Source organism: Moschus berezovskii, chromosome 2 (genome assembly GCF_049115385.1).
Source record: "Moschus berezovskii isolate FMDL1 chromosome 2, NW_MosBer_1.0, whole genome shotgun sequence".
Classification (NCBI taxonomy): domain Eukaryota; kingdom Metazoa; phylum Chordata; class Mammalia; order Artiodactyla; family Moschidae; genus Moschus; species Moschus berezovskii.
Window position 1 is genome coordinate 100,795,342 of NC_142461.1, and position 19,838 is coordinate 100,815,179.

General features: G+C 38.5%; 1 protein-coding gene across 12 annotated transcripts in view; it reads left to right on the forward strand.

The window, feature by feature from the left end:
- The window catches only part of PKP4 (plakophilin 4), a 274,592-nt gene that overhangs the window by 135,779 nt on the left and 118,975 nt on the right, over positions 1 to 19,838 (forward strand). For 11 of the 12 annotated variants that reach the window (XM_088829520.1, XM_088829524.1, XM_088829530.1 and 8 more), the window contains one exon: positions 3,906 to 4,018. The exons of the other annotated variant lie outside the window; for it this stretch is intronic. In XM_088829520.1, the coding sequence (XP_088685646.1) occupies positions 3,906 to 4,018 (113 nt within the window). The remainder of the gene's footprint in view (positions 1 to 3,905; positions 4,019 to 19,838) is intronic. 12 annotated transcript variants of the gene reach the window in all.

Sequence of the window (19,838 nt, forward strand, 5' to 3'; positions counted from 1 at the left end):
AACGAGCTTCGTGTTTTCTGATGTCAGCATCTTGGTTTCAGCATCCTAGTCACAGCCTGGCATCTTCTCAGCAGAGCTGAAGTTGCCTATATCTGCTTCAGAGGGAAGGAATTATGGGACATTAAGTTCCATTGTCTTCAAGCAGGAAATTTCCCAAATATTTCCTTGAAAGGATGCGCAAAAGGCCATAGGCTGCTGTAGACATTAAAAAAAAAAAAACCCACTAAAATAGATCTTTTTTTCTATGAATGGAAATTGTTTTACTATTCTAGTGTGAAACATACCTTAATCCTATCCTGGTAACTTTTGGCCATCCCAAAATGAAAAAAAACCTCCAGTCCTCAATCCCTAGTAGCCACTGAACTGAGAACTCGAAAGTTATATAATGGGTTGGGGGATATTTTGAGATTCATGGATGGTCCTTTCCTGGCCACGTTGGTACAAGCAGCCAGTCTTCCAAAAAAAGAGGTGTATAATAAACAATCTGCAGTGGTATAGAATCCAACTGCCAGTGCACGAGACTCAGATTTGATTCCTGGATCACGAAGATCCCCTGGAAAAGAAAATGGCAACCCACTCCAGTATTCTTGCCTGGAAGATCCCATGGACAGAGGAACTGTCAGGCTACAGCCCATGGAGTCACACAGAGTTAGGTCCTGTAGTACTTTGAGTCAGACATGGCTGGGCAACTGAGCATACACACATACAAAGTAGTTGAAAGAATGGCACAAAAGCTATGATGCTATTTAAGGACAAAGACCGTGAAGTAAACACAATAGTATTTGTCCTTAAAATCAGTGATCTTAGCCTGGTACTGAATATTGTGCAGTTATTATCTATCTTTTGTTTTATGGCCGAACATTGATCAGAAGCCTGTGATCTAGGAATTGTTAATTAGAGGTAGGCAGTGTCCCCCTTATCCATCACGATCCTGCTTTACAGCATTGTTGGGCCAACAGTTCAGTTCAGTCGCTCAGTCATGTCCAATTCTTTGCAACCCCATGGACTTCAGCACGCCAGGCCTCCCTGTCCATCACCAACTCCTGGAGTTTACCCAAACTCTTGTCCATTGAGTTGGTGATGCCATCCAGCCATCTCATCCTCTGTCATCCCCTTCTCCTCCTGCCTTCAATCTTCCCCAGCATCAGGTTACTTTCCAATGAGTCAGCTCTTCGCATCAGGTGGCCAAAGTATTGGAGTTTCAGCTTCAACATCATTCCTTCCAATGAACACTCAGGACTGGTCTCCTTTAGGATGGACTATTTGGATCTCCTTGCAGTCCAAGTTTCTCTCAAGAGTCTTCTCCAGCACCACAGTTCAAAAGCACCAACTCTTCAGTGCTCAGCTTTCTTTATAGTCCAACTTTTACATCCACGCATGACTACTGGAAAAACCATAGCCTTGACTAGATGGACCTTTGTTGACAAAGTAATGTCTCTGCTTTTTAATATGCTATCTAGATTAGTCATAACTTTCCTTCAAAGGAGTAAGTGTCTTTTCATATCATGGCTGCAATCACCATCTGCAGTGATTTTGGAGCCCAGAAAAATAAATTCTCTCACTGTTTCCACTGTTTCCCCATCTATTTGCCATGAAGTGAAGGGACCAGATGCCATGATCTTAGTTTTCTGAGTGTTTAGCCTTAAGCCAACTTTTTCACTCTCTTCTTTCACTTTCATCAAGAGACTTTTTAGTTCTTCTTCACTTTCTGCCATAAGGGTGGTATTATCTGCCTATCTAAAGTTATTGATATGTCTCCCGGCAATCTTGATTCCAGCTTTTGCTTCCTCCAGCCCAGCATTTCTCATGATGTACTCTGCATCTAAGTTAAATAAGCAGGGTGACAATAATGCATCTAAGTTAAATAAGCAGGGTGACAATATACAGTCTTGACATAATCCTTTTCCTATTTGGAACCATTCTGTTGTTCCATGTCCAGTTCTAACTGTTGCTTCCTGACCTGCATACAGGTTTCTCAAGATGCAGGTCAGGTGGTCTGGTATTCCCATCTCTTTCAGAATTTTCCATAGTTTGTTGTGATCCACCCAGTCAAAGGCTTTGATATAGTCAGTAAAGCAGAAGTAGAAGTTTTTCTGGAACTCTCTTGCTTTTTCAGTGATCCAGTGGATCCATTGGATCCAGTGATCCAATTTGATCTCTGGTTCCTCTGCCTTTTCTAAAACCAGCTTGAATATCTGGAAGTTCATGGTTCACGTATTGCTGAAGCTGGGCTTGAAGAATTTTGAGCATTACTTTGCTAGTGTGTGAGATGTGTGCTATTGTGCGGTAGTTTGAGCATTCTTTGGCATTGCATTTCTTTGGGATTGGAACAAAAACTGACATTTCCCAGTCCTGTGGCCACTGCTGAGTTTTCCAAATTTGCTGGCATATTGATTGCAGCACTTTCACAGCATCATCTTATAGGATTTGAAATAGTTTAATTGGAATTCCTTCACCTCCACTAGCTTTGTTCATAGTGATGCTTCCTAATGCCCGCTTGACTTCACTTTCCAGGATGTCTCGCTCTAGGTGAATGATCACACCATCGTTATTATCTGGGTCATGAAGATCTTTTTTGTATAGTTCTTCTGTGTATAGTTCTTCCATGTAACAACTGTTATTACTGTTGTATATTCTCCCACACCAACTGGGCTCCTTAGAAAAGGACTGTCAATATCAGAAAGCAATAAGAGTTCACGGACTGTTTTCTTAAGAATGATTCTAATAATAGTTTGTAGAATTTGCTCAGCCAGTGCTGTCAAGTAGTTGTACCTTTGCCTAATCTCACAGGGAGTTAATTCACTTTCCAATTGAATTGTGTTTTACTGTCATAGATAATATGTTGTCAATAATATTATTATTAACAGAACTAAGGTAGTTCTATGTCTGATTAATTCCTTTGCTTAAGGTTCATCTCCCTGGTATTTTGAACCAGTAGTCAGTGTCCAATTAAACCACTTACAGTTCAGTATTTGCTTTGAGTAGACTTGTAAGGAGTTAATATGGCACAGGAGAGCTTGAGGTGTTATTGGAGATGTTATTTGTGGCCTAAAACCTTTAGAGTGTACATGATTTATAGATAGTTTATAGCATGGCGTGCTTTCTATATATTAAAATCCTGTTAAGATAACAATGAGATAAGTACAAATAATGTTAAAACATTTCTCCTAGAATAGAATACTTGCCTTCATGATGCATCATAGTATGAAAAATACAATTTCTTTAGACAATCTTCCATCTTTTTAATATAATTTTAAGTTCTATATTATGACTCATATTTTTTCATTATTTTTTCTCTTGTCCCTTCATACAGTGACACATGAATGCATTTGTGACATTAGGAAAAATGTGTTTGTATTATAGATAAATATAACAAGACTTTTTTGTGGGATTGTAATGATTTTTTTTTCTTAACAGTTGAAAGGTTTTATATCTAATACTGTCAAGCAAGTCTCATCACAGGAATTTACTTTTTTTAATGCTGAGCTAATATACAATATGAGAGATGAAAATATTAGCTGTTGAGGATGAAGCGCCTATTTATATTGGTTGGTGTGCCTCTAATGTAAGGACTCTGCAACCCTTACATTACATCCCTGTAATGTACATAAGTACTATTTGAAGACCTCAATTAGAACCAAAGGAAAAAAATGCCAAATAAGGATTTATGTATTTTCAGTTTCAAACAAAGACTGAAATTTTCGTGCCTTTAAGTTTGTTTGTAAGAGCTTCAAATCTTTAGATTCTTTAGGCCCACAGTTCCATCCAAAACCCTACTCTCATAAGGCCACACTATAGTGTTATGTTTTGGGCATGCTCCTGTGTTTCTTGTGACATACATGAATTCATGTATCTGCCTGAGCAAACCTGGTGCTTTATGTTTCTTTTATTTCCTTGAATCACAGGAGCTTCAGTTTCAGCGACTCACCCGAGAACTGGAGGTGGAAAGGCAGATTGTTGCCAGTCAGCTAGAAAGATGTAGGCTTGGAGCAGAATCACCAAGCATCGCCAGCACCAGGTACAGGGCCAATGGCTCTTTTTAAATGCCTTTATTTTCTTAACTACCTTCAAGTCACGGGCCATATTAATTGTCCTAGATGCAGCAAATGATGCTTTTAGTGTTGTCACTGTTAACTTGTCTTCCTAAAATTGATACCAAAAATGTCAATTTATTCTAATTTTGAGAAACCACTTGCAATATTGATTATCCTTCAAGTTCTGTGCTTGAAGTGTTTTATATGGCACTGGTACAGTTCTCGAGCAAAAGCCACTAAGCTGCCTTTAGAAATTTGGTTTATTATATGTAGACAAAATTAATGAATGGTTTTAACAATTAGTTGCTAATTATTTGGTAAAGTTAATTGATTTTGGAAACCTGATATTGGTTTTTTGTTGTTGTTTTTTTTTTCTTTTTAACTAAGAAATATTTCTAAGTAATAGCATTTAGCTAGCTTTGAAAAATGCCTTCAATTTACCTTGAGTTTTCTAGAACTCTGTAAAAATACTATATGAAATGATTACTATTTGAAATAATTGTGTATTCAAATCAGCACAAAACCAGTATATTACTGGACCAAAAATACATTTAATCACAAGTATTGTTTTATATTTAAATAACCTGTTATGCTATTTTAAAACATCATTAGAATATGAATTACTGCCACAACTCCAACTGGTGAATCATTGTTTATCCAATCTGTGGGTTTCTTTCTTAGTATTTACATATTCCAAGAAAGCCTACTATGCAGTAGTTCTGTTGCTTGCATTTTTAAGCTTAGTTTGTTTATTCCTAAGTAGGTGTGTGCCCGTAGTAACTTGTCTCTCAGTTATTTCTAACATAATTGTTGTACTTCTCTGTATCTCCTATTATTCATAGCAAAAAATCCTTCTTGGTGAGTAGAATGCTGTTTGTAGCTGATTGCTATCCATTTAAAATTACTAGACAGATAAATTGTATTCTCATGAATTTTTTCATCTTTGATCCTTAACAGTTATACACATTCATATTAGTACAGCATGAAGCATGAAAATAAGATAAAGAAAACTTTAAACACAGATATGAAATAATGTGAACATTTTAAAAACATCAGTGTTTTATAGGATGAGAAATTATAAGCAAAGTGTAAAATTATAAATCAAAAATTTCTAACTTACATAACTCAATTAGATAATTTATTAAGAAAGTTAATATTGTCAAAACAAAAATTTGTTTTGATTTTCAGTTCAGTGTATCTTTAGCACAAAAAAGAGCAATTCTAAGCTCAGTAATGTAGTGTTGAACATTTCCAAAAAGCATGAACCAACAGATTTTTTTCAAATATAACTTATACTGTTAGAAGAATTAAATCAATATTTAAAGTATTCAGTTAAGATGTTTATTCTGACAATTTAAACAACTATAATGAACATAAAAGTTTATCAGTAAGCTTCTAGAAATATTTGATATTCAATAATACAGGTTAATAACTAGAGGAAATAGAAAAGGAGCAAAGAAAATCCTCAGTTTCTAGAAATACAGAACCAGAAGCCAGGGTCATGAGTATTTGAGCTGCCAGTGCAGGAGGCCTGGGCATAGTCAAGCCCCCAACAAGGCACTCGAGTCTTAGGTTAATACTCGTTTAGGGACCAAAGAGGGAGGCCTTGTGTGCTCAAGGTGGTACACCTGAACTTGGAAACATAAGCGATGGCCCTCAAATGCACTCTTGGACAACCCCAGGCTTGTACCCTGTGTAAATTTAGAGTCCAAATGTGACCATATGCATTGTTCAGGAATCTCCAGCTAAAAAATTAACATCACCAAAGATGAGCTCACAATCAGATAATTAAAAACTCAAGTCAGAAACAACTCAACCATGAGAAGAATCAGCAGGCCAGAGGGTAGGACTTAAAACTAAGAACTTAATATCACAGGAGAAAGTCTGCCAGGTATGCACAGGAAGACAAATACAAATGCTTATTGTAATATTTGCAAAAGTAAAAGCTTCGAATCAGGATAGATATGGGAAATAAATTGTGAATCAGTTCAGTTCAGTTGCTCAGTCGTGTCCGACTCTTTGTGACCCCATGAATCACAGCACGCCAGGCCTCCCTTTCCATCACCAACTCCCCGACTTCACCCAAACTCATGTGCATAGAATCAGTGATGCCATCCAGCCATTTCATCCTCTGTCATCCCCTTCTCCTTCTGCCCCCAATCCCTCCGAGCATCAGGGTCTTTTCCAATGAGTTAGCACTTCGCATGAGGTAGCCAAAGTATTGGAGTTTCAGCCTCAGCATCAGTCCTTCCAGTGAACACCCGGGACTAGTCTCCTTTAGGATGGACTGGTTGGATTTCCTTGCAGTCCAAGGGACTCTCAAGAGTCTTCTCCAGCACCACAGTTCAAAAGCATCAATTCTTCGGCCATCAGCTTTCTTCACAGTCCAACTCTCATATCCACACATGACCACTGGAAAAACCATAGCCTTGACTAGACAGACCTTAGTTGGCAAAGTAATGTCTCTGCTTTTTAATATGCTGTCTAGGTTGGTCATAACTTTCCTTCCAAGGAGTAAATGTCTTAATTTCATGGCTGCAATCAGCATCTGCAGTGATTTTGGACCCCAAAAAAATAAAGTCTGACACTGTTTCCACTGTTTCCCCATCTATTTGCCATGAAGTGATGGGACCAGATGCCATGATCTTAGTTTTCTGAATGTTGAGCTTCAAGCCAACCTTTTCACTCTCCTCTTTCACTTTCATCAAGAGGCTTTTGAGTTCCTCTTCACTTTCTGCCATAAGAGTGGTGTCATCTGCATGTCAGAGGTTATTGATGTTTTTCCCGGCAATCTTGATTCTGGGAAATCTTGTGCTTCCTCCAGCCCAGCGTTTCTCATGATGTACTCTGCATATAAGTTAAATAAGCTGGATGACAATATACATCCTTGACATACTTCTTTTCCTATTTGGAACCAGTCTATTTTTCCATGTCCAGTTCTAACTGTTGCTCCTGACCTGTATATAGGTTTCTCAAGAGGCAGGTCAGGTGGTCTTGTATTTCCATCTCTTTAAGAGTTTTCCACAGTTTGTTGTGATCCACACAGTCAAAGGCTTTGGCATAGTCAGTAAAGCAGAAATAGATGTTTTTATGGAAGTCTCTTGCTTTTTCGATGATACAGTGGATGTTGGCAATTTGATATCTGGTTCTTCTGCCTTTTCTAAAACCACCTCGAGGTCTGGAAGTTCACTGTGAATAAGTAAACTCAAGAGCCATTAAAATGAAATAAATACATGTGTCAACATGGACATCTTTGCAAAACAGACTTTTGATTGAAAACTACAAGTTGCAAAAGAATAGATATGAGGTTATCCTTATGAACATTTAAAAATATATGTAATACTGAAATTAAATAGTTTAATATTGTTTATACATCAGTGCATCTCTAGTAGAAGTATAAAAAATATTTCAGGATGATACCAATTTAAGATAGTGGTACTTCTAGGGAGGAAGGGAAGGAGGGAACTATTAGGAATTCAGCTTTAGCCAAATCTGTAACATTTTATTTAAGATTGCCATCTGAAATAAGAACAACAAAAATATTAATATTGGTTAAACAAGGGGATTATTAGTACATGCATGGTGATTAGATACTTTTCTGTACTAAAAGTTTTAAAATATTAACTAAATTTAGGGTTATATAGTTTGAATTAGGTTATTCCACAAGTTTGTTAGAAATTGGTTAGTAAAATCATGTTAGTGATATGGGGCTTTGTGTCTGATTCTCACTTCCCAGCGTGGTGCCTGGCATGGCACTGGAGCTCAGCCAGAGAATGTTGGGTGAACGAGTGGGTCTTGCAGAAATGGGAGCCTGGCTGACGCAAGAAAGAGGGAAAGTATGCACAGAAGTGTGTGTCACACTGTGGTATTGGAGGCCCAAGAGGCACGGTAGTGTCTAGGATGTGTCCTAAAAGCACCTCGTGGCTTTTGAGGTTGGGAGAATAAAGCTGGCCTTTGATTCTGGAGAACTGGGAACCCCTGAAGATGAGTGTCACCTTCCATTAGGTCTGTACAGTATACATGTTGAAACACGTTGTAGTTGGAGGCAGTTGTTCTGACAGTGTAGGGTGAGGTCAGAATGAAGAGAGGCCAGGCAGCAGGACAGGAATCTGTTATGGAACTTTAGGGTTTGAGAAGAAAGTGGATATCCTTATTCTGTGAATTCTGCCTGGAATGATAACTGATCCACGTTGATTGTCCTGGTCCCATCTCAGTTGGATTCTTATGTATTCTTGATATCCCCAACTAAGGGCTAACCAACTGTTACAGCCTTTCCCATATTTCTCCAGGGAAGTCACCTCTTCATCTAAACTCTTATAACTGTTCCTCTGTGCATGCATTAGCCCCCTATGAGGTGGTAAGGCCCACTCCAGCCCCCACCCCACAGCCCTGGCACCCTGCTGAGTGTTCATTGAATGAATAATGTTATTTAATTAATCTCAGTTTGGTTTAAGTTCCTCAGGTAAGCATGCTTTGCTGCTGGTCACTTACTTGATATTTACCCCTTCTTCACACCTTTCAGTGTGCTTTTTGGTGGACCTTTAGGAAGACTATTGACACAGTTACTTTGCCCAGGTTTAACACTGGCAAGAGCCATTTAGAAAATAGTGTCAGTGAAGGGAGATAGGCTTTTACTGTATCACTTGAGAGATCCCCGTTTTGTCTGCCAGTCCCCACCAACAGTCTCAGAACCAGAATCTAAAGATAAAGAAAATAGCCCTCAGACCCAAACCCTCTTTCCTATCAGCCATTTCTGATTTGCTCGAAGGACCTTAAAAGTGCCATCACTGCTTCCAGCTAGGAAGCTTCCTTTCAGGATTCAGGTCCTTCTTACTCAGAAGTGAGGAGGATGGAGGATTTCAACAGGATGGAGGATTTGAAAACCAGTTGTCTTTCACATTGTTTGATTTAGATCCTGTGTCAGAGTTTGTAAGATGATCTGTAAGATTTTATTTTTCCAAGATTTTTATGATCTAACAGGGTAACAAAAAGCATACTTCGATTTACTTTTTCAGTTGTCTGAAGTTCTTGCCATATTGGCCTCATCATGTGAACAAGAAGGAGGCAGTGGCATGAGGGCCTATCGAATGAGTGAGTGAGTGAGTATAAGTTGCTCAGTCGTGTCCGACTTTTTCGACCCCATGGACTGTAGTCCATGCAGTTCTCCAGGCCAGAATACTGGAGTGGGTAGCCTTTCTCTTCTCCAGAGGATCTTCCCAACCCGGGGATCGAACCCAGGTCTCCTGCATTGCAGGCAGATTCTTTACCAGCTGAGCTACAAGGGAAATCCAAGAATACTGGAGTGGGTAGCCTATCCCTTCTCCAATGGATCTTCCCGACCCAGGAAACGAACCGGGGTCTCCTGCATTGCAGGTGGATTCTTTACCATCTGAGCTACGAGGGAAGCCCCACCTATTGAATAAATGACTCTAATATTGTGCTCAATAATATACTGTGGAGCCCTCTCCCACATGTCTATAAAGAGTAGCGATTTGGTTTCCTCACACTTGTAGTACCAAAGATGAATTTTTGACCCTGCCATGAGGTGTCTCCATTTTATAGTAGGGAAACTGGACCTTTGCATGTGGTTATTTAGGAAGTGTCCTAAAAAGTGAGATAGACAGCTGCCTTTGGCAGTTCTCTTGCAATATGCCTTGCTGAGAACGTTAGAAAACTCTTAATCGATGATTGCTAGGTTTCCTGACTGTTTGGAAGGAGTAGTCTTCTAAACAAGGTAGTAATAAAAATTCCTGTTTCCAATACGACTTTTCATTTGTTTTATTTACTACAAAAAAGCATTAGTAACACTAATAGTAACATCAACAATATCAATATACAATCATCCTTAATCTGGAATTAATGGTGCTTATATCCGAAGATGAAATATCAACCCAAAAATAATCATTGCAAATTGAGAAATCTTGAAGGAGAGATCAGTTCAGTTCAGTTCAGTCACTCAGTCGTGTCCGACTCTTTGTGACCCCATGAATCACAGCACGCCAGGCCTCCCTGTCCATCACCAACTCCCAGAGTTCACTCAAACTCATGTCCATCGAGTCGGTGATGCCATCCAGCCATCTCATTCTCTGTCGTCCCAGTCTCCTCTCGCCCCCAATCCCTCCCAAAATCAGAGTCTTTTCCAGTGAGTCAACTCGTCGCATGAGGTGGCCAAAGTATTGGAGTTTCAGCTTTAGCATCAGTCCTTCCAATGAACACCCAGGATTGATCTCCTTTAGAATGGACTGGTTGGACCTCCTTGCAGTCCAAGGGACTTGTCTTCTCCAGCACCACGGTTCAAAAGCATCGATTCTTCGGCGATCAGCTTTCTTCACAGTCCAACTCTCACATCCACACATGACCACTGGAAAAACCATAGCCTTGACTAGATGGACCTTTGTTGGCAAAGTAATGTCTCTGCTTTTTAATATGCTATCTAGGTTGGTCATAACTTTCCTTCCAAGGAGTAAGCGTCTTTTAATTTCATGGCTGCAGTCAGCATCTGCAGTGATTTTGGAGCTCAAAAAAACAAAGTCTGACACTGTTTCTACTGTTTCCCCATCTATTTCCCATGAAGTGATGGGACCAGATGCCATGATCTTTGTTTTCTGAATGTTGAGCTTCAAGCCAACCTTTTCACTCTCCTCTTTCACTTTCATCAAGAGGCTTTTGAGTTCCTCTTCACTTTCTGCCATAAGGGTGGTGTCATCTGCATATCTGAGGTTATTGATATTTCTCCCAGCAATCTTGATTCCAGCTTGTGCTTCTTCCAGCCCAGCGTTCCTCATGATGTACTCTGCATATAAGTTAAATAAGCAGAGTGACAATATACAACCTTGACGTACTCCTTTTCCTATTTGGAACCAGTCTGTTGTTCCATGTCCAGTTCTAACTGTTGCTTCCTGACCTGCATACAGGTTTCTCAAGAGGCAGCTCAGGTGGTCTGGGATTCCCATCTCTTTCAGAATTTTCCACAGTTTATTGTGATCCACACAGTCAAAGGCTTTGGCATAGTCAATGAAGCAGAAATAGATGTTTTTCTGGAACTCTCTTGCTTTCTCTATGATCCAGTGGGTGTTGGCAATTTGATCTTTGGTTCCTGAAGAGGAGATATGGGGTTAGTTAGTGGAGAAGTTAGAGACTTTCTACCTTTGCACCAAGTATGCTATAGTTACCTGTGTATGTAACAATTATCTATTTTAATATTTCACCTGATTAGTGATAGACTATAGAATAGTAAGCAAATTATACCTTTTCTGCATTTCTACTGAGTATAATATAGTTATTTATATATTTAATTTTTTTCCTTATTTAAAATGGGTCTTGGAATCAGTTAATAGAGAAGATACCAATATTCCACATTTGTTTTGCATATAGTACAGTTATCTATGTATCCAGCATTTCACCTTATAGAAAGTAGGCTGTGTTTATTTCTGCATTTGTAGTGAGTACAATATAGTTATCTATGTACTACTAAATATTTTACCTCTCTGTATTTGACACGTTTAGAAAGTTCAAAAACCAACAATGGATGAGGGAATTCGCGCAAAGATAAAAAGTAGAAAAATAAGACGAAGGAAAGGTTAAAATAGTATACAAAATGTGTCTTATTAGTATACCATGCACTGGCTCAAAGTAGAGAGCCACTTTGACTCTGTCCTGGTTGCCAGGCTAAAGAAAGTAACGTCAGTGAATTATGTGATTTAGTGTGTCTGGAAGATAAACACAAACCAGGTTGCTCAGGAGGATTTACTGTTCCTGGGGCTGAGACTTGAGAGGATTCTCTTGTGTGTCACTATTAGACCTCTGCATGATGAGGCAGCCAGCATGCTTGGTATTTTCTCTCTGAATTGCAATACAGTATCAGGCTCATAGGGTTCTCCCTTTGGTTGCTCAAGAGTTTATGAATGGATAGGGAAGCAACTTAGCTAAAGTAATTCTCCAAGAGATCAGTTCTATCACTCCAGTTTGGTTGGGGAATGATATCAGCATATGTAGATGGAGGGGTCAATTTCAGGTCCTTCACACAGGCAGCCTGCCATGGTGATGTTCTGTCTACAGAGCCTGTTAGAGTCATGGGTGGCCTTGAGTTCCAAGTCCATGTTGCAGATAACTGTGCAGGTGCATGGTGCTCATGCCTTAGCAACAGAAATGGTCCTCAGGGAATGCAGAGGTATGTACAGCTCATCTCAGGAGAATCTCATAGCACAGGCACCTCAGAGGAAAATAATGCCCTTTGAAATTTCTGCTTTGCTTGGGCTGAGCAACCACTTCAAATCCAAATTTTCATGAATGTAGGATTTATTCTTTTTTTCTTTGCAGTTTCATCAGTAGGGTGTTTTTCTCACCTCAGCCGATTTAGCAAGGGAACTTAGACCTATGCTGCCTATGTATACTTCCAAGGGCATAGAAGGGGACAAGTGTGTCCAAAGCTACATTCTTTTTAACTGACTGTGGAGTTACTTAGCCAGTTTGTAAAGTTCAAGAAAATATAAAGAGAAAAATTATTAATTCTGCTATTCAGAGATAACCACTTTTTTAGATCAAGTTTACTGAAGTGTAACTTACTTACAGTAAAATTTACCCTTGGTAGCACACAGAGTCGGATACGACTGAAGTGACTTAGCAGCAGTAGCAGCAGCATACGGTTCTGTGGTTTTTGGCAATTTGTCGTTTAGTTGTATAACCACCATCATGATCAATATATAACATGTTAACCCTCCAAAGAGGCATCCACTTCTAAAAGTTTGCTGCATTTCATTCTCTTCAAGAAAAGTTTGAGATAGTTCCCTCCAGGTAACTTTTTGTCTTGTTCCCAGAGCCCCACTTTGATATGCCACTTCTAAGTTTCAGTGGCTCCCATCAGCCTGAGGAGTTCTCAGATAGACAAGTGCTTGGAGCTGCACCCAAAGTATGCTAATTTAGCAGTGGTTAGAGATGACTACAGCCTTCCCATGGCAAGCTGCACTCGGGGTAGAGGACTTGGCCAGGGGAACATCCAGACTTCCAGTATTCAGGTTATGGTCTGTCTTGCATGTTTCATCCAAGTAGAGAAATTACACTATGGTCAGCTTGCTGGGTAACAAAATTGTTGAAGGAGAAGAAAATATAGTTCAAAATGAAAAGTCAGTAAATATAAGTATGATCTCACAATTCAAGAAATTATCTCTGAGATTTTATAGTACACAATTCCAAAACTATTTCTTATAGTAGGCTTAGAGTCTTAGCAACGCCCAGAAACAGAAACTTCACTTCTCATTTACTTCTTGATAAAGGAGAAAGTTTATTTCTTTGGGACACGTTGTTTCCACATATTTTACCTTCTAAGTAAATCATAGCTTGCCTGCTCCTTAAGATGAAGCAGTAAATTTTCATTTACGTTGAAGTCAAAGAGACAGTTAAAAAGTGCATATTTTATTAATTGTGGAAAATACTAATGACAACTTTTGAAATTAAAGCTCAGTTTAAAATTGTTGCTTTGATTTATTTTTTTTACGCATTGTTTTAAAATTTGTTTATGCCAGTTGGCTACTGTCAGCTCCTTTGTGTTCTCTGTCCTTTAACTGACTGCCGTGGGTGTTGGGAAGTTACTCTAGACCCTGAAAAAGCTCCTGTCTATATCTGTCAACTGAATGAGGAGGGAAATGGGTAGCATTATTAAAATTAAAAAACTTCCATCTCATCCTAAGATTCTCTCTCCCTTTTGAGTTAAAGCTTTCTAGAATAGAATTCTTTATGGTTTCAAAAAGGTCATACAATCTTGACAAATAGTCTTCTTACCACCATTTAAGAAAAGGACTGTTATTTTTTAATGAAAAGATTTGATTCCCCACTGCCATTCAGACTTTTTTTTTTTAATACTTTATAGGATCATCTGCTAGTGCCCATCAGGCTTCCATTGATACTATTAAAAATTCTGAAAATGCCTTAGGGCTGACAGTTGCAGAAAAGGCTCTTTCATGGGTCAGGTCTTTTCTTCAGCAAATATTTTTAAGTCATTGTGAAATACACTTCCTCAAATGGAGAGTCTTTGAAAAGACTGAATGCTTATGCTTTGACAGCTTATTACTTATTTAACATACCGCTTGAGGAAGATGCTTGATAAAGTTTTGTCCCTTTGACCTTCAGTACTCTTACCAGCCAAAACCTGGATTTTTATAATAGTAATTTTATTGAGATATATTTCATATATCATAAACTTGATACTTTTAACTGTATGAATACCTTCAGTAATATTTAGTTTATTCACAGAGCTGTGCAGTCATCACCACTGTCTAATTTAAGGATATTTTCACCATTCTGAAAAGAAACCCGCTACCCACTAGCACCCTTCCCTGGTGGCTCGATGGTAAAGAATATGCCTGCAATGTGGGACACACAGGTTCGATCCCTGGGTTGGGAAGATCTCCTGGAGAAGGGAATGGCAACCCACTCTGGTATTATTGCTTGGCGAATCCTGTGGACAGAAGCCTGGCAGGCTACAGTCCATGGGATCCCAAAGAATCAGACACAACTGAGCAACTTACACACACACTTATTAACACTCCTTCCCTATTCTTCCTTCCCCCTACCCCTGGCAACCAGTAATCTATTTTCTGTCTCTATGGGTTTGCCTATTCTGGACGTTTCCTATATGTGACATCATATGATATATAGCCTTTTGTAACTGGCTTCTTTCACTTACCATGGTAATTTCAAGGTTCATCCATGTTTTAAATATCAGTTCTTTATCCCTTTTTATCTCCAAATAATATTTTACTATATGGATGTACCATATGTACATATATGGATTACAAGCTGGATTTAGAAAAGGCAGAGGAACCAGAGATCAACTTGCCAACATCTGGTAGATCATAGAAAAAGCAAGGAAATTCCAAAAAGAAACATCGATTTCTTCTTTATTGACTATACTAAAACCTTTGACTATGTGGATCACAACAAACTGGAAAATGCTTAAAGAAATGGGAATACCAGACCACATTACTTGTCTTACTGAGAAGCCTGTATACAGGTCAAGAAGCAGCAGTTAGAATCTGACATAGGACAACAGACTGGTTCAAAATTGGGAAAAGAGTATGCTAAAGGTGAATGTTGTCACCTTGCTTTTTTAACTTCTATACAGAGTTTATCATGCAAAATGCTGGGCTGGATGACTCAAACTAGAATCAAGATTGCCAAGAGAAATATCAACAGCCTCAGATATACAAATAACAGATGATGCCTCTTTAATGGCAGAAAGCAAAGAGGAACTAAAGAGCCTCTTGATGAAGGTGAAAGAGGAGAGTGAAAAAGCTGGCTTAAAACTCAACATTCAAAAACCAAGATCATAGCATCAGGTCCCATCAATTCAGTTCGGTTTAGTTCAGTCGCTCTGTTGTGTCCGACTCTTTGCGATCCCATGGACTGCAGCACGCCAGGCTTCCCTATCTATCACCAACTCCCAGAGCCTACTCAAACTCATGTGCATCATGTCAGTGATGTCATCCAATTATCTCATCCTCTGTCGTCCCTTTCTCCTCCCACCTTCGATCTTTCCCAGCATCAGGGTCTTTTCCAGTGAGTCGGTTCTTCACATCAGGTGGCCCAAGTATTGGAGTTTCATCTTCAGCATCAGTCCTTCCAATGAATATTCAGTTCCCATCACTTCATGGCAAACAGAGAAAAAATGGAAACAGTGACAGATTTTATTTTCTTGGGTTCCAAAATCACTGTGGATGATGACTGCAGCCACAAAATTAAAAGATGCTTGCCTCATGATAGAAAAGCTATGACAAACCTGGACAGCATATTAAAAAGTAGACATCACTTTGCCAACAAAGGTCCATATAGTCAAATCTATGATTTTTCCAGTAGTTGAGGCTGGATGTGAGAGTTGGACCGTAAAGAAGGCTAAGCACTGAAGAACTGATGCTTTTGAACTGTGGTGTTGGAAAAGACTCTTGAGAGTCCCTTGGCCAGTAAGGAGAGCAAGCCAGTCAATCCTAAAGGAAATCAGTCCTGACTATTCATCGGAAGGACTGATGCTGAAGCTGAAGCTCCAGTACTTTGGCCACCTGATGCAAAGAGCCAACTCTTTGGAAAAGACTCTGATGCTGGGAAACATTGAGGGCAAGAGGAGAAGGGGGTGACAGAGGGATGATATGGTTGGATGGCATCATCAACTCAATGGGCATGAGTTTGAGCAAACTCAGCGAGATAGTGAAGGACAGGGAAGTCTGGCATGCTGTCCATGAGGTTGCAAAGAGTCAGACACGACATAGTGACTGAACAACAACATGGATATACTATGTTTTGTTTATTCTCTTATCACCTAATGGGTTTTTTTAAAACTGTTTCCAGGCTTTTTAGCAACTGAGAATAATGCTATATCTCAGGTTTTAGGAGGAGAACATTCCAAGGGTTCTGTTCCAGGCATTCTTACTTTGGCATCAGGGAGAGACACAGAGAGTAGTCAAGATTCCCCTCTGAGCCTCTCTATCTGAGCCTCTTCTACTCGCTCCAAAGAACTTGCCTGCTTTTCTCTCTCCTTTGCTTTGTTATGGTAAACCGTTGTATGTTGCTGAGTTAGCTGAGTTAGTTTTAAGTGTGTAGTATGTAAGCTGTTTGGGAGTTCTCTGATGTTCATAGATGAGCATATAGTTCACCATATTTCCTTTCTTCGCCTTGTATTTGGTCACTGGTGACTCTTAAAAGTCAAACAAATAAAAGCTCTCTATGCTGACTTAAAAGTCAGACTAAATGGAGAATAAACTATTTGATATTTGAATGTAATTATCAGAAACCCTCTTTGGGATCACTATCAGTTCAATTCAGTTCAGTCGCTCAGTCGTGTCCGACTCTGCAACCCCGTGAATCGCAGCACGCCAGGCCTCCCTGTCCATCACCAACTCCCAGAGTTCACCCAAACTCATGTGCATCGAATCGGTGATGCCAACCAGCCGTCTCATCCTCTGTTGTCCCCTTCTCCTCCTGTCCCCAATCCCTCCCAGCATCAGGGTCTTTTCCAGTGAGTCAACTCTTAGCATGAGGTGGCCAAAGTATTGGAGTTTCAGCTTTAGCATCAGTCCTTCCAATGAACACCCAGGACTGATCTCCTTTAGGATGGACTGGTTGGACCTCCTTGCAGTCCAAGGGACTCTAGTGAATATTTAATAAATGGATGTTCTTCTGAACAAATTTAGTAACAGTGTATGTTTATGATTCAACTGTCCTGTGTTAACAGTAAAAGTAACACATCTGAAAGATACAAATGCGTTTGTGGCTAAGTACAGCTCTGTATAAGCCTTTTTCTGGAGCAGATTACTCAAGCACAGTTGTTTCAAAAGGTGTTATTTAATTGATACTTGACAATGCCATTGCGATCACAAGCCAGTTTCATCTGGAACATACAGATCCAAGTGGCAACTATCTCTGTACATTTGAATTAAACTCCATAAACTAGGTCTTATGTAGGGCATGTGGAGAAGGAATCGCACTCCATTATTCTTGCCTAGAGAATCCCATGGACAGAGGAGCCTGGTAGGCTGCTGTCCATAGGGTCGCACAGAGTTGGACACGACTGAAGCGACTTAGCATAGCATGTAGGGCATGAGCTCAGGGTACTTCAACCGCTGTTCCATTAAGATGACCTATTTTAATCTAAGAAACGTGACCATATAGAATTTGGATTTTAAGCCAAGTAATAGTATCATAAATATTAGAATCTTTTATCGACGTGAAACATTAAAAAACAAAATGCTGTAATCATAGTGAATAAATATTTCAAAATGAATTAGTTATCGCTTAAACTGAGCATTTAAAAATGTTAAGTTGGTGATATGGTTAGAAGGAGCCACAAAAAGAGATCAAGTTTATGGTTGGCATCAAAGTTTCAGATTAAGACTGTTTTAATACATTTGGTTAAATACAGAAGCAGCTCAGGTGTATCAACTTTCCTAAATAATGAAAAGGAAAATACTTTTTAAAATTCAGAAGCCCATGTGTCTAAAATATAGGTACCATGCCATTATTTATTTATCTATTAAAAAGCTAACTTAATTAAAATGACATCATTTCATTTTCTGTAATTTTTCATAGTTCGTTTCTATAATTACAATTCCTAAAATAGGTAACAGTGATGAATTATTGAATCAATACAAGAATTATATTACTAGCCCCCACTCTTAGTCATTAGGCTTTTTTAAACCATGTGTATATATTGATTAATTGTAAAGTAATTTAAATAGCCATATAGTGTATATCAGGATGCTTTTTGGAAAGATTTACTGCCTTATAGGAATTAATGTAGTAATTACTTTAATTCTATATTTTCTTATTACTTATTTTGCACTTTTTAGTCTTTATCTTGAGAGATGTGAAAAATACTAAAAATTACAGAGAATGATATAACAAAAATTCAGATACATTCCAGAGTTGAAAAGCATTTGATAATTTATCATTTTGGCTTTTTATATAAAAAATATACTAAACATAAAATTCAAGACCTCTTTGTCCCATTCGCCCTTCCCAATAAGTATAGATATAAGACTAAGATATACTCTGTGTACTTTTATGTAATATACATACATTGTATACATCCATGGCCTACGTTTTGTGTGCTTTTTTGTTGACATACACATATGATATACTCTGTGTGTCATTCATCTTGATTACTCGGTGTTTGAGATCTATTCATATTGATATGTGTAGATCTAGTTTATTTAACCGCTATTTATTTATGTCACAGGATATTAAACTCTCCATTCCCCTATTGAAGAACATTTATGTTACGCTTAAAGTATTTTAAGTAATGCAGTAGTGAACATTTGGAGACATATCTTCTGTTTTACATATATGAGGTTCTAGAAAAGGCATCATTAGAATACTTGGGACATAATGAATGCATGTTTTACATTTTTCTAGATCATGCTGAATTGCTCTCTCAGGTTACCACAACAATTGCACCCTCTCAAGCAGTATGTGACAAAGTTCCAGGTTCCCTCTCTTTCTTTTTTTTTTTTTAACCGAACATTTGATATTAGGCATGCTCAGTCTAATGTTTTCTCATTTTACTTTGAATTTTCTTGATGGTGGTAGGGTTAAGTATCTTTTCACATCCTTTTGATATATTTGCATTTCCTCTTCTATTCATATCCTTTGCCTATTTTTCTAGTGAGGAATTTGGTTTATTCTTTTCATTTCTATCATTAGTCTTATTGAGCTGGAATAGCACTGGGATATACATCTAAAATAGTATACACCTTGGTACACCACAACACAAAGAATACCTTATTAATCTATTTTTAGAATATAAATCCTTAGTGTTATGACAAGTATGTAGGAGAAACCACCCTCTATATGTGATATATAAAAATGGATCCCAAATTCTCCAAATCTACGCAAACAGATGATACTAACATTCCTTTCTATTTCTATATTTCCTTTAGTGATTGCATTTGTTTTCTTCTGCAAATGTTTATGATGTCTTCTCTAAATTCATTCAGTAAATAGTATGCCTTTGCTTTATCACAGAGATACAAAATACAGAAGCCTGGAATTTCCACTCTACTAGGAGGGACCATTGTGTGTATTTAATTAGCCATATGACAAAACAACTTAGAAGCATGAAATGTATGTCTATATTATATTATTTTTAATGTTTGAAGAGTGCTGTGTTGATCAGATTACGTTGCCCTCTTTCCAGGGAGGCCTTACTTTGGTGTTTTTGATTCTCGTATCTTTAGGTGAAATTACTTCTTTGTAATTATATACAGGGAAGAGAACAATATCCATTGAGCACCTATGATATAGTAAACATTTTTGCTAGTT